Here is a 26,603-nt window from a genome sequence, read left to right on the forward strand (position 1 = left end):
GATGGGACTGTGTTTTCTAGTCTATAACATTAGAGATTTTTTGTAGCTTTGTGATATGATTGATCCCACTATTTTTACGTTTCCAAATAGAAAAAAAAAAGGAATTCTTAAAAAAAAAAATGAAAGAATGTCTTAAAATAATTCACAGCACAGTCTGTATTTCAAAATCTTAGGTAACAATTTCAAATGAATTCAAAGTTTTCAACCTTACAAACATAAAACAGTATAAAATAGGAAAAAACACAGTAAAATTATTAAGTTGTGATGAGGTTTAAGAATTCAGTGTCAAGTATTTAACAGGAAGGTTAGACAAAAAGGAAGCATATAGTGCATTAACTTCAATATACAGTGCAATGATTAAATGTACTCATGGGGGGAGGGGATTTATCAAGGCTTGTACAATGTACCAGCAGTTGATATCTCAAAAAAGGCCTTATTGAACATTTAATAAGTGCCTTCTTTGAACAAAAACTGTTGCACGCCAAGTAATTTTTAACTTGCATGAAAGAGGATATTAAGGTACTTCGCAATTGACCCCAATGTTAGAAAGTGGCAGCTTACAGTGAATACAATTTTAAGGTCAATCATGTCACACAATGTTATTTTTGCAGGCCGCGGTAGCCGCTTCAGGTCTTGACACTCTTCTACAGTCTGAAGATAAACAGTTCACACTACTAGCTCCCACCAATGAAGCCTTTGAAAAAGTTCCTCAGGAGACTCTGACAAGAATCCTTGGAGACCCAGAAGCACTAAAAGGCAAGACGCAACAATAAAATAGAATTACTTTAAATGAAGATACACACAGTAAGCTTTGAATGGCAGTATATAAAGTGGTAATGCATAAAAGACTTTCTTAAAAAGTTTTTGGAAAACTAAAGTTGAAGACGATGAACACCTAGATTTAAATGTCTTATACTGTATATACTACACTATTGGGTCAGAAGACCAATGTACAGACGGTCCCCGAGTTACGTACAAGATAGGTTTGTTCTTAAGTTGAATTTGTATGCAAGTCGAAACTGTATATTTTATAATTGTAGTTCGAGACAATTTTTTTTTTTGCCCCAGTGACAATTGGAGTTTTAAAATGTTTCAGCCTGGGACTATAGTAAATCATCCAAAGAGCTTCACCAGAGGTCACAGTGGGCAGACGCGTCCATCTTTAACTAGGGGTCATCTGTAAGTTGGGTGTCCTTAAGTAGGGGACCACCTTTAGTTTTAAGACCTTCATTGTGTGGTTTCCCAGCTTGGATTGTTCTAAGTACTATTGTGCACTTGACAATTAGAAGCAATACAACTATCCACATATAACTATGGCATGAATGTTTGGCATTAAAAAGAACACTTTAGTCGAAGCTAATTCATTAAATAATGCACGGTGCAGGGCCTGAAGGAAGGAGCATGCCTAATTTTCATTGTATTCCTAGTACCTTGCTAAAAATGGAGTCCTGCGCCTCCATTTAGGACCTGCACAAGGAATAATTCAATGAATCAACTTTGACTGTAGTTTTCCTTTAACTAGAACCAAACTTTATGAAGAGGCCCCCTACAAATTACAGATGTTTCCATGCTTATTTTTTGACATTTGGTTTAAGGACTGCAGAACATGGACACATAAAGCATATGGCTTCCTGTAACAGTGTCAGGAGAGAGTATTATCTAAAAAAGCTACTTATCATTAAACCTTTATGTGGATATATCTATTCAAGAGGGAAGAAAAGGAAGGATAATATTTTGATCTCATCATATGCTTCTGAATATGTGGAACTGGATTACAAATAAATTCCTCTCTATCTTTTTATAGATCTTTTACATCACCACCTCTTAAACTCTGCCCACTGCTCTGAAGCAATTATTGCTGGGTCCTCTATTGAGACCATCGAGGGAACCCCACTCGAGGTTGGCTGTCTTGGTGAAGAGCTGACACTAAATGGCAAAGCAGTCATTTCCAGGAAAGATGTTTTGGCTACTAATGGAGTTGTTCACTTCATTGATGAACTATTGATCCCAGATTCAGGTATATGTATCCAAATAAATGATTTAAAGTATGTTTTCTATCAAAATACTTCTGCATAACTGACATAACCTCAGGCTTACAGTTGAGGCCAGGGATTGGTCCAGCGGTGATCTGAACATAAACTGCACATGGATCCGCAGCAGGTCAATGTGTTTGAGTTTTAAAACCCCTTCAATACTGTACATGTATCTGTATGAATACTTTGTGAGATACTATAGGAGTTGCAATTGAAAATGACAACTAAAACTAATAAAACCTAACAAAATCTTTCAAGCAATATTTTTTTATTTCAGAAAAAGTAGTTCAAGTGAGAATAATAAATGTTGTCATATAATTTAATAGATAAAGAATCGTTCTCTGTGGCTTGTTTCTGCTCCTTTCTGGTCCATTAGTTAGCATTATATCCGAAAGCCTATGTACAGAACAGAGGCATGGAAAGGCAGCCTTAATTTAACTTGTTCCATACCCAGAGAATATTTCCCTTGATGATTCAATTCTGATGAGATTAGACTATCCAGGGACTGTCTGTAAAGTGATTAGAAACATTCTCAGGTTCCGTCAGTTGAGTACAGGACTGGAAACTGATCTACACATTTCTAAAAGCAGGAAGAAAGGCAGGGGAAAATAAAGACACAGGGTATGATTTCTAAATAAAGTTCATAACCTAGTTTGCTATTATTACCTGTACCTTTGATTTTATGAAAGTCAGTGTTTCAGTCTTTTGGACTACCATACAATATTTATGAATAATATATATAACGATATGAGCCAAAGTTCCTTGCAGCAATTAACCATAGAACATGATGACCCACTCAAGTCCCTTGTAACTAGAAGAAAACTTATGCAATATGAATTGAGTAAGTTGGAGGAAACAATAGTATGAAGACACGTGTTCAGTGGTCTCAGTCAAAAGCTCAGATATTTGATATCTTGACCTCCAAACTATGCCATTTTGGCTGGTCCACTATTAAGGGTGGTTTCTGTCCATCACCCAAAGTTAAGGTTCAATAGATCAATGTTTCATTAGTTTTAGATAAATTGTATAATGTTTTATTCACTTCTATTATTAAAAATCTTGCTTTGCAGGAATTGATAGATGATTAGTAGAATGTTTAGCTGCTTAACCTGAATAATTATAATTTTCTTTTATAGCTAAAACTTTGATCGAATTGGGCAAAGACTCTGTTGCTTCCTCGGCCATTGATCTCTTCCAGCAAGCTGGACTTGGCTCTCATCTTGCAGTAAATGAGCGAGTGACAGTCATAGCTCCACACAACAATGCATTTAAAGGTTTGTTTTATGGGAGCTGACCAATGGGTTACAATTGAAACATTTTTGATAAATAATTTGCACATATAAGATCACTTAGGAAACTTACGTAAAGCTTTTACCTTTCTATTATGTTTTATCTAATCTTGTGACCCATGCAAAAATTGGATTAAAAATCCGCTACAAGCAGTCCTCAGGTTACAAACAAGATGGGTTCTGGAGGTTTGTTCTTAAGTTGAATTTGTATGTAAGATGGAACTGTATATTTTGTAATTTTTTTGGTCTCTGAGATAATTTGATTTAATAAATGTTGGGTTGTCATAAGAACCAGGATTTTACCAATACAGTAAATTACCAACATCCAGAGGTCCGTTTCTAACTAAGGGTCGTCTGTAAGTTGGGTGTTCTTCAGTAGTGGACCGCCTTTACATGCAAAGTTTTTTTGAGATGAATACCTGTATATCCTGTCTACTCTATTGGTGCTGATTGGATGCATCCGGCATACCAGAATGTCATTAGTTGTGTTCACATTGAGGACCTACTGTAGTCGTGGACTGCAATGCGACCATTCAGGCTTATTTGTTTATTTTACCTTTAGAACACAGTGATGGACTTTTGTTAGGTGGAAGGCAAATGTTAATATATGTGAATGCTTGATTCAGTCTTAACTTTCTAATTTTTCTGTTCAGCTGGGACTCCCCCCATTGACAGAGACATGAAGAATTTGCTTCAGAACCACATTGTGAAAGAGCAGCTCTCTTCCAAATATCTTTATCATGGGCAAGTTTTAGAGACTGTTGGTGGAAAGAAACTTAGAGTCTTTGTCTACAGAAATGTAATTCTCTCCCCTCTCTCATTTGATTTTGTTACCTGCTAATGTCAATCTTCATAAGTAATCGGGCATAATTCTTTTTAGGCCCTATGCATTGAAAACAGCTGTATTGATGCCCATGACCAAAAAGGAAGATATGGTACTCTGTTTATTGTCGACAAGTTGCTGACTCCTCCATCAGGAAATGTCATGGATGTCCTGAAAGCTGACAATCGCTTTAGGTACAAGTTTATTCATTAAATGTTTAACAGTAGCATAATCATAAACGTACACATAGGCATATGTTGGCAGACGAAAGCATCCTTTTTGCTTCCAACTCCACATAGAGCCTGGTAACATTGGATAAAAATACACAGCAGACTGCGTTTTTCCATCTCAGTGGAGACTCCTATAACAATTGCATCCTTACCTGGCCTATGCTGTTGTTGTGTCCCCAGTGATAAGTCAGTCCATATAAGAACAGTTGCATCACTTGGGAAACACCCCCGAACTTCTGCAGTAGCCACCCATTTGTCTTAAAAAGAGCATAGTATTGTTACAAATGGTTTCTAAAGGATGTTGTTCTAAATGTCTTGGAGTACTTTCAACTAGTGATGAGTGGACCCATATTCAAACCTGATACTCTGTTTGTGTTTGGGTTCGGGTACCAAACCTGGACCTGAACCAGCCCTTAAGAAACACCAATGCCAGCACTGATTGCATTTGATAACTTTTTAAATGGCACCAAAAAAGTTGCTGGTGGCATTATCAATGTGATGCACGTGCACTGCCATTTTGGGGAGGAATGACTCTTCCCATGATGTGAGTATCATCGATACTCCCCAGAATTGGCCGTGCACATATGCAGGATCAAGTTAAGTGGCACTGGAGATTTAAACAGTTAACACCTGCGATTGGTGCCAGCACTGATCGTGGGAGTTACAGGTTGTTGGTTGTGTTCCGGTAGACCCAATCTAGTTTATCACAGACCCGAACCACTTATCTTCTGTGTATGTAGGCTTTTAAAATTTCTTCTCTCTTTTCATATATTGGCAGACAGTCTCAATGATTTGACATTAAGGCTCTGTGGTGGCCATATCATCATTTCCAGGACATCTTGAAAATAATAGTCACACTTCGAACTATTAAACTAAATGTGTTATCTCTCTTTTTAGTAAACTGAAAATAAATGCCTTTAAATTGTTACACTGGCAAAACACATTCCTTTGTGTCATTGTAGTATGTTGGTGGCTGCAATCCAATCTGCTGGACTTACCGAGACACTGAACAGAGAAGGAACATTCACAGTATTTGCTCCAACAGATGAAGCTTTCCGTGCTCTTCCAAGAGGAGAATTAAACAAACTATTAGGTATGTACACTGTCAATATGCTGCATGAGGAACCATAAATGAAATAAAAGCCATCCAGGCCCATCATGATCTAAACAGGGAGTCTATGAATAAGGTCAATGGAATTTGTCCATAAACTGCATGCATACTAAGTTACGGAAAGGAGATGAAAAGAAAAACAATGAAAAAAGCATGATCTCATTTAAGATTATGAAATGTTTGGTAAAGGCTAGCTATGAAGCTGGCTGGAAAAAAACAACAAACTTGTGAACAATACTTCTATTTTTTCCACTACTTTCATAAACAAGTCAGATAAATCACATGTAACATTATGCAAGAAGCTCACAGAACATAGCGTGTAATAACTTCTGGGTAGTTCTAAATGCATTTATTATGATATAGCGCTGAATCAGCTGAGCGCTGATGGCCAAGAGGTGGTCGTATACAAGCACAGCAATCTCGTTTCAAAGGGATAACATTGCTAAATTATGAAAAATTATGTTCACATAATGTTCACAAAGGTACATTTTTTAATAGCATGCAACTGAATAAATATATATACCCATACGCTATATATTCATATTCTATAAGCCAAGTTTTTCAGCAAAAACAAAGTGCTGAAAACACCAAATTCAACTAATACTCAAGTAAAAAAAAAGTCAATACTCACCTTTCCAACGCCCCTCAGCAAGTTCTCTTCTTACAGTGGCAGTGGCAGGTTTGTGCGATGTTGGCTATGACATCAGACGCCGCTGACATTAGAGTGCACACAAAATATGATATAGGGGGCATGGGCTGCTGGCTATGTACTGGGGTTGGATGGCTATTTACTGGGGGCAAGGGACTGAATAGCTATATACTTGCGCATAGGGGGCTGAATAGCTATATACTGGGGGATTCTGGGACCATTGCATTTCCAACCCTAGGCTTATACTCTAGTCAATAGATTTTCCCGTGGTAAAATAAGAAGCCTTGGTTTATATTTGGACCGCCTAATCCTTGAGTATATTTTGAAGTTGGAATGATTACAATAGTGAGTTAAACATTTTTTTATTTTACATATTGGGAGATTCAATATATAGTGCATATAAATAGTATGTGTCTACTAGTTTGTACAAGACAGTTGTACACTGCTGCAGATATATCGAAATGTCTGATCTGATACCTTAGTCTGGTACAAACATCTGAATGGCACCACCATCCTGCTTAAAAATATATGTAATACATAAGGAGATTAGGAGAGGCAGGGCCCCATAGCAGACTTCTGAATGGGGTCCCCCTTTCTGCTTAAAAATATACATGAAATATACATATAATACTCATATATACACCCTTATTTCTATACCTATTTATATATCTATACATAAGCATACAGTTCTTCACTCGTACAGTATATATATAACACACTATATACATATACAGCATATACACACATATATACAGCATATATATCACACACACATATATCTAATATATATATAATGGTGCACAATTTCCATTCTTTAAAGTTATGCCCCTGTGTATAATAATAATAAGTTTTGAGTTTCTATTTGTTGGCGTAGAAATCCTGTGCACATTTTTACAAATTTATCTGCCACAAATGTCCTGTGTGGCTTCAAATCTAGGTTCAACCCTAGATCTGATCTCCTAAGCTAAAAGCAACATAGAGAACAATGATGTTGTTAGTTTGGGAGATTGTTAGACTTTCTGTGTTGATCTCTGCAGATAAGTTTCTGTTTTCTCTTTATTTTATTCCGGGGAAACCTTTTCCCGACATGTTCTTATATTTAATCCATTGACCCATAATTCTTGTTCAAAATTGTACCCTGTTCAAGTCAAACTATAAGATACCTTTTATGTTGTAATCATTGAGGAAAACCTTCATGAGTTTAGCTCTGGTGGTCACAGTTCCATTCTTATGGGTGCAGTAGCCTACTAATTTTTAGTGATCTGCTGTAACCCATCTCATACTTTTGATGGATAAAGTTAAAGGAAATCATGTACTGTAATGCGTGACACCTCTACTACATAGCCCATATATAGGCTATAACATGCCTTCAAAACTCAGAACAAATCTGGAAACGCCTCAAATAAAATTATCACCCTCAAGGACATTTCTTTTTTATAGTCTGCAATAACTTTCCTTGTCATTTTGTCTTCGAGCGTTCAATGATAGAATATTCAACCAAAGCAAAAAAAAAAATACCAGAAAACTTTACTATAAAGTAAAGTACTATAAAATATGGATACTGTTTGCTTGTGTTTCAACATATTTGAAATGATGACTTACAAGCGTATCTGTATTATCAGACTTTAAGAGGTTTTAAAATAGAGATCAAAGATATTTGCAATACATTTTGCATTCTATAAAAAAAAGGAAAAAACAGATGTGATTCTGAGATGTGAGTCCTTAAACTTCGGCCTAAACACTGAGTATTCTGCCAGATGAGCACTTTACCGGAGGCCTACATAAATATACAGATGTAATTAACATCACATAGGAAACACAAGGCTTCTGGAGAGTGTTACACCAAGCGTCACGGATGTTTACCACTCAAAGGATGAGCTCAGTTTCTTGTTTGTTTTAGTAAAAAAAATAATAGGAGCATTTTTTTTTTGTAATCCAAATATATTTAGTATTTCATGTTAGATGTAAATAAAAGCTATGGATGACCTTAAGGGCATTATATCATGATTATTTTTCCATTCTGGGAGCTGCACTTATCTTAAAGTTTTTGCTACTTTACCTGCAACAAATTGCAGCCTACCTTGGACCTGTGGATTCCACATTTAATGTATAAGATAAAACGTATTGCAATGATGTTCTATTGGACAATTTACTGTGAATATGTTAATGACAGAATGAATTTGGAACTTCCGGGGCCCAAGCAACTGCTGGGGCCTAAGGCACCAGTCGACATATTGCTCCCTGCTCTGCTATTATTGTTCCAAGGGAGGGGGTTTGGCTTGCAACATATCACCAGTTTCTTGAACTAACTGCTTTTTTAAGAAGACTGGTGTGTCACCACTGTGTGAGCAGTTGTGTGGAATATTTTATGGTGAAATATGCCCCAGTCTGTGGAAGAGCATTGTACTTCTATAAGACCATTTATATCAGAGTAGAAGGTTGCTCATCTAAATTTCTGATACTGTTTTTGTGTTGCTTTTTGGTGTCCGTTTAAGACGCAATAAAAATATATTTTCATCTTTTAATAATTTGAAATACTAATGCCCATGTTCTTCATGCTCTAAGGTAATGCCAAGGAATTATCCAACCTTCTCAAGTATCACATCGGAGAAGAGATTTTGGTTAGCGGGGCCGTCAGCCAACTTGTTAGAATGAAGTCACTTCAGGGAGAGAAACTGGAATCTGTCTCTGTAAGTGGCCAATGTTGATGTTTGGTTTACAATAAATTGGCAGTTCTTATCTGTTAGACTTACAATATTTTAGTTTTTCAACTAAGTGTACAATTACACTTGTATATATTTGTATCCACTGCCTAATGTTGCTTTATATAGCAGACTGAATTTACTTGAGACCATGTTATCATAATTTTATCCTTTATAGTAAAGGTCGTTCCTTTTTTCACATTACATTTTATTGAACATTATAGTGCAATTTACAGAATATGTACAATATTATACAGACGGTCCCCTACTTAAGAACACCCGACTTACAGATGACCCATAGTTACAAACGGACCTCTGGTAATTGGTCATTTACTCTACATTAGCCTTAGGCTACAATAAACATCTATAACAGTTATCACAGGTGTCTGTAATGAAGCTTTATTGTTAATCCTGGTTCTGATGACAATCCAACATTTTTAAAATTCAATTGTCACAGAGACCAACATTTTTTTTCGGGGTTCCAATTATAAAATATACAGTTCCGACTTACATACAAATTCGACTAAAGAACAAACCTACAGACCCTATCATGTGCGTAACCTGGGGGACTGCCTGTACAATATGATCTTGATATGGGCCTGGGGAAGTGCTCGAGCGTCCAAAGATGTAACTCCCTTAGCTCAGGCTTTATGGCTTCAATGTCATTATCATGTACATGTATTGGGGAAAACCTATAGTCCTCACTGTTGTAGTAGACTTCCTGGTGTTAAAAAATCTGCAAATTCTATTTTTACAACCTTTATAGATTTCATACACCAAAAGATAAAATTCCAATTTCAATAAATTCCCCTAGTGGGGAATATACTACATTTAACAAGAGTGGCATATAAAATAACAATTTAACATAATTGTTGCAAAACTAAATATATATATTTTAAACATTTTTTAGAACTGACCATATAAAATAGCATAAAGTGATCATTTTGAAACTTTTGAAAGAAACATTTGGCAAGGCTATACATAGGTCTGATTTTTTATGGATTTTACTCAAGAAACATTGTGTATGTATTACCTTGATGTATATTCTGCCATTTCAAAATTATCGCTTTATCCTATTTTGTATCCGCAGACCTTCCCATATGGTTATGGAAATTAGATGTTATATTGTAGTTTAATCTACTAGTATCCTAGCAGGATGTTTTTAATGTTTAATATCATTGCCAATCTCATGCCTTAGAAGTAGATGCTGATATGTATAAAGGAAATCTCAATAAGGAATGAAATCATTTGTTGATATGCCAGAAAACATGAGCAAATACTCCCCCCTCCAGACACACAGCATCTGCTATAGTCTGTATTGTGCTCATCAGTGCAGGACACATTGCTCTGATCAGTACGTAGGAGCCATGGAGCTCCTGGAGCCAAGATCTTTACCGCAATAATGACTCAATGTACAGAAGGGAGAACTGACTAATAAAGAAAATTAATAGTTAGATGGAAAGTTAATATCGGTGAAGCAAAGACGGAAATGTAGAAAATAAAGTTTTGGACTTTCTCGTGTATTATTTTGTCTGGTTTATGAAACATGGGGTATAATGTGAACATGGACTTCATGGCACATAATAGTAGAGACCTCAGATAAGGGGTATTGAAAAAGTTTTAATAGATTTCATAGCAGCTATAGCTCCTGAAGTAATCCAAAGATTCATAAAACTAGCACTAAATTAAACATTTTTCGTATTTTCTGTAGGTTCTCTATAGGCACCTAATAGCACTTCCTCCTAGTTGTAGACCTGGTTATTTTTTATCAGTAATCTTCTACTAGGCTTGTCACTTTTTACAACTTTTCCCTTGTGGGGACACTCTAAAAAAACATTATGAAGCACATCAAAAAAATTGTCAAGATAAAATGTGAAAACACATAACTTTTTTATGTCTTATTTCAGAAAAATTCAACTTTATTTGTGAATAAGTCACCTGTTACTGAAGCAGACATTATGGCCACAAATGGTGTGGTCCACGCTATTAACACCGTTTTACAGCCAGGTAAGAGGATGAAGTTATGGTCCATCTTATGCATGAAATGCCATGCCGATAAAGGGAACTGTATATCCAAACTCCAGTGCATCTAAAATGAAGCAAAAATTACTGTAATTCTAGACTATAGACTATAGTATAACGATTCCATCATTTTGTAGCTTATAAAAGTGGACAGCATGTTCACTTATGTCCATTACTCACTTACCTCAAGTTTGGTTAAAAACACAAAATTATAATTAAATAAATGCTCTACAGTTTCACAACAAAACCATTGATGGACAGTTACCTGCTATTACCTATTGGGTGGCCAACTTAATCGTTCACATGGTACACATATTTAGTAATAGACTGTCTCATAATTATGTGTTCCTTTCACATGTTCAGCCAAGAGCAAAGGTTATAAAACCCACATCATTATGTAGCTATCATTGTTTTTCATGAATACACAAACTCCCCAGAGATCCAGGCCAAGGACACATAGTTAGCAAGCTCTGGTTCCTGTGTCACAAAAACTAGGAAAACAGGAAAGGGAAAACTCTAAGGCTAAGCTAGTCCCTGCCGGTGAGTGATGGTCAGCTTACCAGGGCTATCCCTGGACCCAACAACTTCTCTCTCTCTGAAAACGAAGACCTTTCCAGATAATTTTGAAAAGGACTAAAGGATGCTAGGGTCTAAATTTTGCCCCCCCCCCCCTAATGAAACAATTGTTGCAAGTAAAAACTTGTTGAACAAGCAATCCCAGTATGCACACAACCAAGGCCGAATACAGTAACAAGAGCAATGGAGAGGTCAGGAATAGTGGGTAAACACCTGAGCAGGTCCAAAAAGCACTCACTAGAAAATAAACACAGACAAAGGAAAACAGACAGGAAAGTGGTGAGTGAATACGAGAGAAAAAACAAACTTCACAGAATACCTCACCACAGTCAAAGAAGCTCAAAGCTACTTAGTAAGTATAGCTATTCCTACAGGTCCTAGCCAGGGATAAGCTGCATAAGGGATAAGGTTTTTTCCACCTCAGATTTTGTAATAGGTGTGTAAGTGTGGGGGTATAATAAGTAATAATTACTAATATACATTTATTAAAAGTTCTGCAACACGTTCTTGATAGGTAAAGTAAAGCCTTCAGAAATGCCTTCTTCCTCATCAGCCAGACATTTCTGTCCATAAACTGGCTGCAGATGAAGGGTCATTTGAACTATAAATGTCCATGAGTAATTGCCCTGGCAGGAACTTGATCTTATATTCATCAATATTATCATAAGGTCCTGACAGGGCAATTATGGAGAGAGTCTATGAGAGTCTAGCTCTTCACGTGACATGCCCCTAATGTCAGATCCTACTTGACAAAGGTCGAGATGACCGAAACGTCGCTAAAAATTTTTTGATCTGTGAAAAAATTATACGGTGAAGGTTTTGCTATGTGATATAATCATTGGAAAAAAAAATCATTTAAAAATCAAGTTCGGTGTGTGCCATGTTCTCCATATAGATTGAAAGTGGATTGAGAATCCTACATTGAGCACCACCCCTCTATCAAGTGTGCGGTCACTATTGTTCTACGTGTCAATATTAATAGAGAGAGATCACATGAACCTCCATCTGCAGCCATTTTATGGTCAGGAATGTCTGGATGAGGTTCACCTTACATATCAACAAAGCGGTGCAGAACTTTTAATAGATGTATATTGATAAATTACCGAATATACTGCCCCAACACTTACACACACATTACAAAAACATGACATAAAATGCTCACCCCCCCATGTCATGAGACGTTGGAATGAGCAGAGTGATTAGAAGGCATGCTCAGTTATAGTTAGTATATATACTATACTATACTATATATAGAAGGTAGAGCTGCTGTATAAAAGTGCAGCAGGCTAGTTCCCCCTAACACATATTTTAGGATTTTATGTGACCTGAAATAAAATGTGTTGCTTGTGTCCAAAAATGTGCATGACCACATTAAAAATCTTTATAAAGGATTTTCAAAAGTTCAGAAAATAAAAAAATTCCCAATTGTGCAGTAATATTTGCTTTGTAGAATTACTTCATTTAGTGTAGTCTCACGACAGTTTATTGGGTGGTAACATTTATGCAGAATAGTAGACGTACTGTATATACTGTACAGTATTTTCCCAACCATGTGAATCTATGATGTAAATCCTATGTGGTTAATATACCATGTCACCTCCCAAGTGTCAGAAAATGTTCTTTTTCCTTCCTCGTCATTTAAGGAATCTCGCTGCACAGACTTCAGTTTTAATATGCAAAATGTGCAACGGGTGTCTGATCCTTTTCTTCCAGGGTGTTAATGTTGACATCATTGAGAAATGACTTGGCTGGCAGGTCTGCAGCATATGCTGAAATCATTTGTCTCAATAACCCTCGGCACTTGGCATGCTCCAGATAAAAGCTGAGAATCAGAGAATTCTGCTTCAGTCATAACACATGCGGATGTACTTGGTAGATAATACAGGATCATTAGGAAACATCATATGCACAATCCATATTATACATCTTTGATCCATATCAATTTGTACAAGTGTTAGATCTTTGTTACAGCTTTCTAAATATGGTTTTGAGTTATGTAGCATCATAGATGTCATTAACCTTGGAATGGCATGCTAGAGAAGGCATTCTATGGCATGTACGCACAGTCAAATATGTCAGAATGATAAAAAATGCCTTCAGGGCACATAACACAAAGATTATATAAGGCTGAGTTCACATCTGGATTGGACTTTTAGTCTAGAGCTACAGATTCCATCATATTTGCCAGAGAAAATTGTGAAGATCACATTATACGTGATTAGGTTCTGGTGGATGCTGTAATGTGAACCTCGTCGCCAGGCTTAAACTGCCTGCACCCTAAGATAGGGTAAGGAATACCCTTTTTGGCAATCCTTCTTTTTGGTTAAATCTCGCCCATTAACTTGTAAAGAATCTCCTACAAAGTCATATGCAAATTAGCTTGGAAGAGCTGGAGAGAGATGAGTCCTGCTGATAGGCTGAGTGACTCACATAGTTGTAATGAGGTGCCTGCTGGTATCTTAGTAGGCCCATGGTTGGAGCCCAACACAAAAGGTTCCATTTAACTTCTTCTCTACCACTGACACTATAATAAGGAGTTATTTTTTATGGGTGTGTGTGGGGGGGGGGGGGGATTTTCTTGTCTGCCTAAGGCATCAAAATGCTTGGTCCTGATTTAGATGTTTATCATACATAACAACAATTTATGGACTGATCATAACATAAAGTTGATGGAATGCACCTCAAGGGCTAAATGTGGAATTTTGACTATTTACTTAAACAGGGAGAAAGATTTATATTCAGTACGGTAAATAGGAACCAAGCATCAACCCCTTCTCATACATATGTAGCACTGATTATCATGACTAAAAGTGCATTCACTTACACTACGGTTTGTAATATCACATCTGATTAACGAATTAAGCCAATCATGTCAACCAATGCTACATCTGTACTTTGACATAAAAGTATTGGGACTCATTTATCATAAAGGTCTAGTTGCTCATGTCAATCAATCAGAGCTCTGATGTACAAATATAAAATGATAAAACTGGAGCTGAAAATCCTCAACTTGTAATTATCACACAAGGCTGAATTGTAGCTGACGACCTTCCTCCAATCCCAAAAGAAAGAAACTCCAATTAAGGATAGACTCCTATTCAGACTACAGGACCACCATGGTCCATGGTTTTTTTCCTTTATCTTCTGCAGCATATTCTTCCCCCAACATATCCACATAGCGTAGCCTGCACGGATTTTGAAAATCTGAGATACTCACATTTACACCAGATACAAACAGCAGGACTGGATGCTACGTGTTCGCATCCAATAGTGTGAAAAACTATAAATATAGTTGCATTAAGCACATACCCAATCAGAGGTCAGCTTTCATTTTCCCAAAGCAGTTTTAAACTATTAAATCTGAACTCTGATTGGTTGCCAAGAGCAACAAGAAGAGTTTTGCCTTTAGATAATTTTGATAAATGTGTCTTAATGAGTGTACAGTATTTAGAATATGTGTCCATATGATCATTATGGGGCCCAAGCTGATTGGTATCCAGAATATTGTAGCAACAGCCCAGTCCACTGGTAGTGCAACCACTTATAATCTACAATCATTTCTGATCAATGTGTTTATGGAGTTTTACAAAAGTAGGAATTTCTTGGTTTCTTCTTCACCCCCATGGTTGCAAGTTATCTATGGTCTTATCCCCTGTTCTTTTGGGGGGAAAAAGTCCCCCCCCCCCCAAAAAAAAAGGAAAAACTGTTCTAAATATATTTACATAGCTTTTTCTAATCTACTCTGCCTCCTTTTCTTAATAAATCAGACTTCAAATTACAAACCTACAGGGAACCTCTGCACTACAAAGCTGACAATGGTATGGATAGTTGAGTAATCCATACATGTATTGATGTATATATTTCTTTTTCCAGTAAAATCCCATGATAGAGGAGATGAACTCTCAGATTCTGGGCTTGAGATCCTAAGACAAGCTGCTGCCTATTCAAAGGTTAGTAAAGGGATCAGTAAAGGTTTGTTAAAGGGAATACCGGAAGTGCCCAGCATTCCCTTCCTTCCAACGATTTCCCAAAAATAGCTTATTAAAAGAAACAGTGGTCCACAATCGCTGCCATGTTACTTTCTGGAGCTGAAGCTGTGGCACACATATAGTAAGTGTTCTCGGGGTTTACTCAGTATTTCTGGAAGGATGCTTTCTTAATAGTACTCAGATGATGTAGCCTTTATATTAAGAGGACAAACTACAAAGTGTAAGTAGATGACTTTGTTGTGCTCCTCCTCAACCAAATCTGTGTTTGCCCAGTTTACCTCAGTCATAGTCATAGTGTGAGGTCTTACAAACATCTCCTCTCTTTATATTGTATAATAAGTATCCCAGTCTGCTGCATTATATACTAAGGTTCCCAGCTGAGAACATGTGTTTATTATGGTGACAAGTTTCCTCACGTATTGTTTTTGCTTTTAAACTTGTTTGTAGCACTAGACCCATGCACTAAAAACAAAGCTACTTTTCATCTTACAAACTTTTAAAACATAATATGGAGTCATCAATCATGTAACGTAATCTAATTATATCTTTTTCCATCCTGAATGTCTTTTTTTCTTTCCAGGTCTCACAGAGACATGCAAGATTAGGTAAATATGCTGACTGTACCAACTAACATTGATATTTTGTGATTAGTTTAAATGTGAGATATAATGTAGGGTAAAATATTACCTAGGCATATGTAAATGCAAGCAAGGATGTGTATCTGAGAACATAAAGAATTGAAGAAATATATGTAGCACAGAATTCATGGTATAATTCCTTTAAAGGGAACCTACCACCACGATTCTACTTATAAAGGTAGAACGGGTGGTAGGTGGATGTATGGGACGTGAGGATAGCCCTTTTTAGAGCTAATCCTCCTGTCCTTGCTTTCTTTTTAAAACTTTAATAACCTAATATGTAAATTTTCTTAAGCAGCTACTGGGTCGTGGGGTAACCGGACATGAGGCTACACACACGCCCCAGTAGACTCTTTTCTCCTCCTACCCTGACATCTTCGGCATGCAGCTCCTCGTAGCTGCGCGTCCTCGTCTATGAAGCTGGCGTTCTAGGCATCCGCAGAACGGCCAGCCCACGGCTGCGCGGCCACTACTCCGAAGCCGGGGCTACTGTGCATGCGCAGAACTGCGGATTCTCGGGCGAGGGCGTTCAGCTAAAAAAATTTACATATTGGGGTATTGACTACATATTGGGTAATGAGGTGAGAAGAGTCATATTTGCCTGACGTAAGGGTATTTTTGTTATGGCATAAAGGTGAGATGTGACATAAAAGAGGGAATTCTACGAAGGACATTTCATATCCTTCCTGGCTTAAGGCCACTATACAAAGCATTTAACCAACTCCTTTACCTTTAGTGCTCTGTATTTATAACAGAACAGCGAATTGGTACTGGAGTCTGCATATAGGCAATAAAGAAGAATTTCATTACATTTTGGTTATTGGCTACATTTTTTTCAATATTATTGATTTTTTTTCTCTTTGTCTTTTCAGCACCTGCATATTCCATGTTAATGTCAAAAATGAAACAAAGGTCTTAAGATTAAACCTTAGGCAGCAGTCATCACCATTGGTGCCTCTTTGTTTTTTAACAACAAGATTCACATTTTCTAACATTGTTTTATAAAATGATGGTGTATGTTTTCTCGTGAAATGTCGGACACTTTGTCAACATGTTTTAACTGTTACCCCTGCTTGAGGCACTTGTTCTACTGTAGCTATCCATAAGTTAACATACAAAAAAAGTTTGACAGTTATTGGTTTATTCCTGAGATAACATGTGTTATATGTACTGCAGCCAATACACCTTCAGAGAAAAGTTGCAATAGTCACTGGGCCACCAGGACATGTAGAGTTCTCGGAAGGCACATTGCTTTCCTATCACCATTGCCACTTTGTTCTAGTGATTAGTTTGTGTGACACTAGGGGACCCATAGAAACCAAACATTGTTCATCCAAAATAATTGTCTTGAAATAAAATCAATATTTATTGATTACTAGATAAGTAAATGTAGTAAAAAATACAGAAACACCAATACTTTGCGTGGTACACATTACCATATGATATCAACTTATTGAATATATAATATCAAAGGATGATATAAAAGGAACACCAAAAAAAACTTTAAATGTAGACTCAAAAGTTTGTAAAATTTACAATTGTTTGCAGTAAGATAACACCAAGGAGTAAGGAATAAGTGGAATCAGATCAATTTTAAATGTTATATGCTGTGTGACTATGGCAATATTAGCTTAGATGAGTTTGTGAATTATGTGTTTATATATCTGTGATTTTTCCATTTTTATGATGTGATATAGGATTAATGAGATAAACAGGTCTCTGCTAGAATGCTAATGGTTATCATGTTTGTTTTTTGTTTGTTCATTTTCCACAAAGTTATTTTGCATTAAAGCTTTGTACTTTTTAACATCTGCCCAACAGAGTCACCACAGCGTTTGTCCACCACCCACCAAATGTGCTAAAATAAACCACACTTTTTAATAAGCGTTTTCTTGGTTTTACTTTTTGAAATTATAAATCCAGTTGACAAATGATTATTTATTAACTAAGATGTGTCAGAATTTTTTTGGGTTGGTTCTTCATTTTAGTCAGCCATCTCTCTCATGTTGAACAATCTGGAAACTTACAGGGGGTATGGAAAGTATTCAGACCCCATTAGATTTTTCACTCTTTGTTCCATTGCAGTCAATCGGTATTATCAAAAAAAATCCTTTTTTCGATCATTAATGTACACTCTGCTCCCCATCTTGAAAGAACAAAGCAGAAATGTAGATATTTTTGCCATTTTTTTTAAACAAGAAAAACTGAAATATGACACGGTCATAAGTATTCAGACCCTTTGAAGTAGCTTTTGAGCTATTACAGCCATGAGTCTCCTTGGGATTCATGCAAAAAGTTTTTCACACTTGGAGTTGGGGATCCTCTACCATTCTTCGTTGCAGATCCTCTCCAGTATGCCACAAAGCCCCAGCTGGTGGAGTGGCTGCAGTTGACTTTGTGCAACATTCCCCCATCTCCCTCCTGCATCTCTGGAGGTAAGCCATAATGATCTTCTTATGTACCTCACAAAGGCTCTTCTACCACAACTGCTTAGTTTGGCTGGACAGCCAGGTCGAGAAAGAGTTGTGGAAGCCCAAAACGTCTTCCATTTAAGAATTATGGAGGCCCCCGTGCTATTAGAAAGCTTGAGCTATGCAAAAATTCTTTTGTAAGCTTGGCCAGATATGTGCGCTGCCACAATTCTGTCCCTGAGCTTCTTGGGTAGTTCCTTAGACCTTATGATTCTCATGTGCACTGTGAGCTCTTATATAGACAGGTGTGTGCCTTTCCTAATAAAGTTCAAGCAGGTTAAATAGACACAGCTGGACTCCAACAACCATCTGTTAAATATGAGCGTCAGAGCAAAGGGTTTGCATACTTATGACTTCGTGAAATCTCAGTTTTTCTTGTTTAATAAATTAGCAAAAATATCTATATTTTTATTTTCTGCAGAGTGCACATTAATAAACAAAGTACTTTTTGATCATGCCAATTGGCTGCAATGAAATAAAGAGTGAAGAATTTAAAGGGGTCTGAATACTTTCTGTACCCACTGTATATGGGTCAAGTGTGTTAAAATTGAATTGTCTTTACTGTCATGGGAGATAAGGGTAGTCCCCATACACATCAGTCAGTCAGCCATTGTCCCTCTGGAATGGGTAGGTTTAGTTGACATTAAAGTTTGCTTCAACGGCGTCACACTCATTATATTTATACTGATAAAGTACAGGGTTTACGAGTGACCCCCCAGAAAGTAGGGGGTCAGGACTTATGACCTATGGCATCCTGTGTCCTGCTGACTTTTGGCCAGCTGTAGACAGGCCTCCTCCATCATAACCACTGACAAGCACATCTACCTGCCCCTTTTTGACAATCACTTTGATACAATCTTTATGTTAAAGAATACCACTGATATCATTACGAGTTAATGATAGTAATTGTATTAAAATCCACATTGTGTTCAACACTTTTTAATTGGGGTTTGTCGTCTCACTCTGACACTTTCTGTTCTATGTTTGTATTGTCCAATGCAAATGCAAAACTAGGTTTCTAAAAGTTGGTTGCTTTTATCACAGTGGTCACAAAAGTCTACCCTTTGGATTTAACATGCCCATTATTTTATTTCTCTCGGTTTATTTCTCATTTTCCCATTGAGAAGACATAAACACTCCATATTATCATGAATGCATGTGTATGAGTCAGAAGTATGAGTCGTTGGAAGAAATTAAAATGTAGAAACAAAGAGGAGCACTAATGGGTGAATCAGGTTATGATGCTGTAGGTGCTGGACTATTGGTATTTTTTAGTAGTTGCAATTCAGCACAGCTCACAATTGCGCATCTAATATCTGTGTGGTGGTCACTGCAGGTTTGGAAATTTTATCTCAGGACTGTATATATATATATATAAATATTTCTTGTGTAAATTGACTTTTGCGCTGATTATATCTCGAGAAATCATATGGTGGAGACATTAATAGATCTTAACACTGTCAGAATATCCATGATATTTTGAGGGATTAAGAAGACTTCTGTCTCCCTGACAAATCTGTATGCTGAAAATATAGATGCCGCAAAAGTTAATCTACAGGAGAAATTTCAATAAATATATACAGTCCTGAGATATGTTGGCAGCATTCAGCAAACAACTGTTAGCTTCTGGGTGCCTTAAGGGATTATATGTTCTTAAAGGACCATCTACCACCAGGATAATGGATTGTAAACCAAGCACTGGTGTGTGCCCCTTCTGGAAGGATCTGCTCTTTTTTTAGCTTCCTATGCCCTGTTTTTTTTAGAGTTTTAAAATTATGGAAATGAGACTGAGGGGTTCAGGACTCCATAAGTGTTAATGGAGCCTAATGGAGTTAAAATAAGAGCAGATCCATTTACCAAAAGTAACTAATGCTCAGTCGAGAGTGAAGTCAGAGGTGGATTTGAGATCTGCTTCTATCTGTTGATATCATCTTTTCACCAGATTGTATTGTACATCTACACAGAAAGGTGATCCAGGAATGCTCAACCTTAAGCTCAAGGAAATCATTTTTTTCTTGAAATAAAGCCTAAAGTTTAGAACTAAAAAGCAGAACTCAGACATTTTATACAACAAAAGTCATTCATCCTGGGAACAAACTAGAACCTATTGGACTACAAATGGAATTCTGAATATTTCCCTGGCAACACAAAAGGTATCTTCTAACTCACCCAGGAGCTAAGACGCTCTCTCAGCTTCCTTAAGAAAATATGCTTGAATATGTATAAACTGAAGAAAAGAACAGCTGATTTGTGAAGTGTAGAAGAAAATCGCAACGTTTTTGGAGTTCGGAATAACAGGAAATTACAGCCCAGATTCCCTAGCAGCCGTCCAACACAAGGGTTATCTCAAGTGCAAGATCAACATCGAATAAAAACATTAAGAAGTTTGTTTACATGGTGCATTCTAGAGCCATCAGCTATGTCACTTTATCTGAGCTGTGTTTTCATTTACTTTTATCCCTTTATTTAGCACTAAGAATCTTTTGAAACGTACATCTAATTCTTGTCTAGACCCTCTATTATACAATGCAAACACCTGCATGCTATAACCAACAAGCTGTCTGCAAGTATTCTCCAAATGGAATCCCTCATTTCTGGCAGAGAAAAACTTATGTTCTGTTTCAGACACTTTGTATAGGCTAAATGCTATTCCACAAACTAATGCATGATACATATGGTCAGTTCTGAACTATATCCAAAATGTATTATGTTAGTAATTAACGACCTAGCAGGTTAGCTTCCCTTCATATAAGCTGCATCCAAGTTACTGTCAAGGCTTATGAACACTGGCAAGGAACTTGTACAGTACGTCACTGTTGAAGCCTCTATGATTCCATTAGTACAGAGCCACCAGACACTGCCATACATGCTCCACTAGGCTCTACCCTAAGGATATATTCTTCCCTAGAAGCATTCCATGTACAATGGAGCAAATAACATTGGAAGTAGAGGTACAATAAGGAGCTCAGTCCACTTATGGTTTTACACAGTGATTGTAAACTAAAACAGGGCTATAATACTAGTGTGGGAATTTGCTATTTAAAGGGATATTCTACAGTAATTTCAGCAAATTAAGATTATTGTTTGCAGGATGAAAAATTATGCATTTTTCCAATATACTTTCTGTATCAATTCCATTCAGATTTCAAGATCTCTGCTTGCTGTCTTTCTATAGAAAGCTTCTATGTTTGCTTTCGGTGAATAGAAATCTGGTATTGCACTCTAGATGACATTTCTGTGGCAACGATTAAAAAAATGAACACAATATTTCCTATAAATATGTATATAGTTGAATATTGGCAGATGGTCCTTAAGTGTAAGGAAGCAGAGTAGTGATTTTAAAGAGGCACAGAGCTGTCAGTCAAAATAAGGGGGCCTGGGATGAAAAAGAGAATAAAAGTCAAGGAAGCTACTTTGCATATGTGAAAAATGGCTGTAATTAACACACAGTGTCTCTGCGACAATTATTTCTCCCACTGTTTCTTTAAAGTGAAGAGAACATGAATTAAAATAAAAGGGAGTTTCTATATGTAATTTTACATTTTTATTTAGGCCTAAAATTTACCTGTTTGTGCAGGAGAGAGGATCTGTAATAGTGGTGAAGGCAGCACTGGGGTCCCCAAAAGGTGCGGGAATGCCAATCGTGGGGGGTAAGATTAGGAAGTGCCGATGTTCGACCGTGGCTTACTGTTACAGCTGAGCTTCCGCACTGCTGTCACCATTGACAGTTGTAATGGTGACAGCACTTCAGGACAAAAATGTACGTCCAGTGGCGGAATTTATCAACTGACTTGGATGTGCACAGGAACATCAAGGGGTCAATACTAGAGATGAGCGAGTATACTCGTCCGAGCTTGATGCTCGTTCGAGTATTAAGGTACTCGAAACGGCTCGTTGCTCGGACGAGTATTTCCCCTGCTCGAGATCGAGCATTTAATTAAAAAAACACAGTGAAGAACAATGAAGAATAGAATAAAAACAGTGAACACAGTGAACACAGGATCATTTAAGTGAAAAAGACAGTGAAGAACACAGTGAAGAATACATTACAGATGTTCGGCACATCTGCTTACTTGTCGGAAGATACGCGCGGAACGGCAGCAGGGAGACATCGGCCAGCACGGGGGAGACATCGGCCAGCACGGGGGAGACATCGGCCAGCACGGGGGAGACATCGGCCAGCACGGGGGAGACATCGGGCAGCACGGGGGAGACATCGGGCAGCGCGGGGATTTTTGTATAATGCAAGGACTTCCATCAGTCAAAAAATGTCATCTCATGAAGTTCAAATGAACATATTTAGATTGTTTGTTTATTTAGTCCATGTGGCTGTAAGTAAATCATCTCTAAATGCTTTTCACAGCAGTTCAGACAAGAATGCACCCCGGTTATGATGTACATAAAAGAGATGTCAAAAATCTTAAAAAATCAGGAAGTAAAAACACATTAAAAATTTCACTAGATGGCTTCATCTATTTATTTTTTATTTACTAAGTAGAACCACATTTTTCGGATCTGTTTTTACTTTCTGATGTGTAGATTTTTCTTACTCTTTAGTGTCTCAAATAACATTGTGGAAAACTTGACGCTTCTAAATATCTCTTTTTTCCCTCATAAATGAGACGGGATAATAGAAAGGGTGTGCAATGCAATACTAGTGATTCTTGCACAATTTGTTGATGGTTACAAGATATTCTCAATCTTTTGATTGGAGGACAAGAATGTTTTTTATAGGCTTGGAAAACTCGGGGCAGGGGCAGGCTATATACTGGGGGGCATGGGCTGGCAAGCTATATACTGCGAGTATGGGTTGGCTGGTTATATACAAGAGGGTGTCACGGGTGCTCCTCCGATCCACGACCCGTGTCACGGATGCATCCTTGCTCCTATATGATCTGCCGGACCCCAGCCACTGTTCTTATCTCTCCGCATTACCACATCCCCGTCTCCTAAGGCTGGCTTCCAGAGATTTAAAGGGCCAGGATGCTGATAATTGCCACTGGCTGGCTGCCAATTTCTGATAAATTCTCAGCCCCTTCCCTGCCGGATATTTGTGCCTCGTTGCCATTGAAAAAGTTTTTTCCTATGTCCTCTGCATTTATAGTGATTTCCCCTTGTGACCTTGATTCCGTTCCTGACTATGTTCCTGTGCTGCCTGTCCTGACCTTCCGCTACGTCCCTGACTATGATTCCATGCTGGCTGTCTCAGTTTTGTATAGATAAGAAAAGAGACAACGGAGGGCTGCGCCTCGGGAAATTGTCAGGTAAAAGCAAATAAGATGGTTTCCAAGTGGGTGCTTACCATAAGCCTCCTTGGCTAGTATGCATATAGTTGTTGTATCCGCTGTACGGATCTTCTGGTGAATCCACGTCCGAACACGGTCAGCTGCTCCACTAGCCCAAAAAAGGAACGGCTCCAGAAATGGAGCCGGTAGTAACTGATAAATCAATGATTGGTCGGCTAGAATGCACGGGCGCTAACCACCGGTGTGGGGAGTGACAACAGCAGTAAATACTGACTTGGCTCCAAAAAGATTTTTTTTAAAATGTAATTTCGTATTTATTAATGAAATAATCAAATAAACAATAAAAAATAAAAATAAAAAGAATGTATGAAATTCCTACTAACGCGTTTCGGATCGGACGACCCTTTCTCAAAGACAGGAATGATGACAATGATAGGCAGAAGACATTTATAGAGGTATACTAATAGCTGACAAGTGTGAAGCCAATCAAATGATTAGAAACCGGTGCTGAAGTGCACTGATTTACATATATCCATAGTTGACTGAGGTATACAGCATAGATTATATTGTAAGGTTAATAAATGATAACTTACATGCACAAAGTATGCTTGATGTTTCGGCGCCGGGTGCCGATAGACACGCCGCGCCTGCGCTGAGAGCGGACAAAAGCGCACGCTCTCCCCAAGTGCGGCAGGGCACGAGCCGCTTGCCGCGACATAATGGAGGAGTAAATATATATGTTAAAATTATAGATAAAATACATGCAATATACATACAGAAATATATAAATACATATAAAAAAATTATATATCAGAATATGTCTAGGATGCATAAAAACGGTCAGATATTCTTTATGCTCTCATTCAGTCCAACAGGTACAAAGGTTTGCATTTTGTAGATCCAATACATTTCCCTTTTCTTCAGAGTGCTAAATCTATTGGGAATATTTGATTTTACTTGTTCAATCGGGGGTTAGACTAAAATCTTTATAGTTTTTGCTATGGAACATAGCTGCATGACGGGAAACACTGTGCAATAGGAAACCGTGATCAATATTGTTCCTATGTTTATTGAATCTTTTTCTGAGGGGCATTATGGTCCGTCCAATGTATTGTAATCCACACGTACATTCCAATAAATAGATCACATAATTGGAACTTTCGTTGAGAAAATCCTTGATCGCGTATTGTTCCTTTGTGTTTTCGGACATAAAAGTACACCTCACCTTATGTGTTATGCTTTCACAACATTTACACTTCATGTGACCACAACAGTAACTCCTCACTGTTTTGGGAAAAAGAGATAGTGTGGGTACTGGTTTACGATTTTTTTAGGCGACTTAGAGCTAAAATGTTTTTGAGGGATCTTGATCTCCTGTAGGTAAGTACTGGATTCTGAGGAATGAGGTTTCTAAAATAAGGGTCATGCCTGAGTATGTTCCAGTGTTTCTGTAGGATCTTTTTTATGGCATTACCTTCTTCAGAGTAGGTTGTGATGAAGTTAAGGGGAAAATCAATTGTTTGGTCACCCTGCAACCTAGGGGCAAGACATTCTTGTTGACTTGAGGACCCTGCTCTATGACAGGCGCATTTACCAAACTTCTTTCATTTTAAGGATTGTAGAGGCCAATGAGCTACGCAAATCCTTTTGAAACCTTGGCCAGAACTTTGCCTTGCCACAATTCTGAATCTGAGATCCTTGTGCAGTTCCCTAGACCACATGATTCTAATGTGCTTTGACACGCACTGTTAGCTGTGAGGTGTTATATAAACAGGTGTTCCCTTTTTATTCAAGTGAAATGAGTTTAATTAGACACAGCTGGACAGCCATTAAAGAAGTAGAACCATCTCAAGGAGGATCGGAAGGAAATGGACAGCATGTAAGCTTAATGTGAATGGAACAGCAAAGGGTCAGAATACTTATGATACATATGATATTTCCATTTTCCTTGTTTAATAAATTAGCAAAAATATCTACATTTCTGTTTTTTATGTCAAGATGGGGTGCAGAGTGTACATTAAAGAGCAAAAAAGACTTTTTGACCTTACCAATTGTTTGCAAAGAGAGAAACATTTAAAGGGGTCTGAATTCTTTTTGTACCCACTGTAATTTAAAACACAGTAATATTGTTTGTGGGGCAGAAAAATGTTGTTCTAGAAGAAGGCAAGTCCCCATGAGATAGAACCACTTTTTGTAATCTAAGGGCAACAATTTCTGACCCATTTCTAGAATTCTAGTCACTTTAAATTGCTATTAGGAAACAAATCCAAGTCCTTCCTGAACTTTTCCCTATCCCAAAAAATGTTGGAGCCATTATAAGAGTGGATGCAAAAACGTACAAATTGCCTTATCCTGAAGTGGCAAATTACTCTGATCCTTAACCGGATAAAAGTAGTTTTGCTTTTTTTTACCATCAATCAAGGATATCAAATACAATTAACATCTATTTAATATAAAATTATAATAAAAAAAATAATAAATTACATCAAAACATAAAATTTAGAAAAAGGTAAACTGTGTCACCCAACATCTGTAAGAAAATAATTAAAATGGAAATGTAACATGGACAGCTGCTGAGCAGGAGACCAGCTTCAAAGACATCTGGTTTATCTTGTGTGAGATTGCAGTGCATTTGTCAAGCTGCCCCATGCCAAGGAAAATGGCTGTGACGTTAAATCTTTTTATGCATATGTGTTTTACCATATGGAAAACTTTAACTGTTACCGAGAGCTGAAACGATTCAGCATTGAAGAATATTTATGATCAACTGGAAGTAAATGATACATTTCTATAAGGACAACTCTAGTAGGTCATAAGCTCACTA

General features: G+C 37.4%; 1 protein-coding gene across 1 annotated transcript in view; it reads left to right on the top strand.

Moving 5' to 3' along the window:
• Positions 1 to 17,946, top strand: part of TGFBI (transforming growth factor beta induced) — a 34,926-nt gene extending 16,980 nt beyond the window's left edge. Inside the window, exons 7-17 of the mRNA XM_072145960.1 lie at positions 612 to 756; positions 1,805 to 2,017; positions 3,170 to 3,307; positions 3,976 to 4,121; positions 4,203 to 4,339; positions 5,338 to 5,468; positions 8,701 to 8,825; positions 10,745 to 10,844; positions 15,309 to 15,385; positions 16,005 to 16,029; positions 16,935 to 17,946. Coding sequence (XP_072002061.1) covers positions 612 to 756; positions 1,805 to 2,017; positions 3,170 to 3,307; positions 3,976 to 4,121; positions 4,203 to 4,339; positions 5,338 to 5,468; positions 8,701 to 8,825; positions 10,745 to 10,844; positions 15,309 to 15,385; positions 16,005 to 16,029; positions 16,935 to 16,981 — 1,284 coding nt within the window. The 3' untranslated portion in view covers positions 16,982 to 17,946. The remainder of the gene's footprint in view (positions 1 to 611; positions 757 to 1,804; positions 2,018 to 3,169; positions 3,308 to 3,975; positions 4,122 to 4,202; positions 4,340 to 5,337; positions 5,469 to 8,700; positions 8,826 to 10,744; positions 10,845 to 15,308; positions 15,386 to 16,004; positions 16,030 to 16,934) is intronic.
• The last annotated feature ends 8,657 nt before the right edge of the window (positions 17,947 to 26,603 follow it).

Source organism: Engystomops pustulosus, chromosome 4, assembly GCF_040894005.1.
Source record: "Engystomops pustulosus chromosome 4, aEngPut4.maternal, whole genome shotgun sequence".
NCBI classification, from domain to species: Eukaryota; Metazoa; Chordata; class Amphibia; order Anura; family Leptodactylidae; genus Engystomops; species Engystomops pustulosus.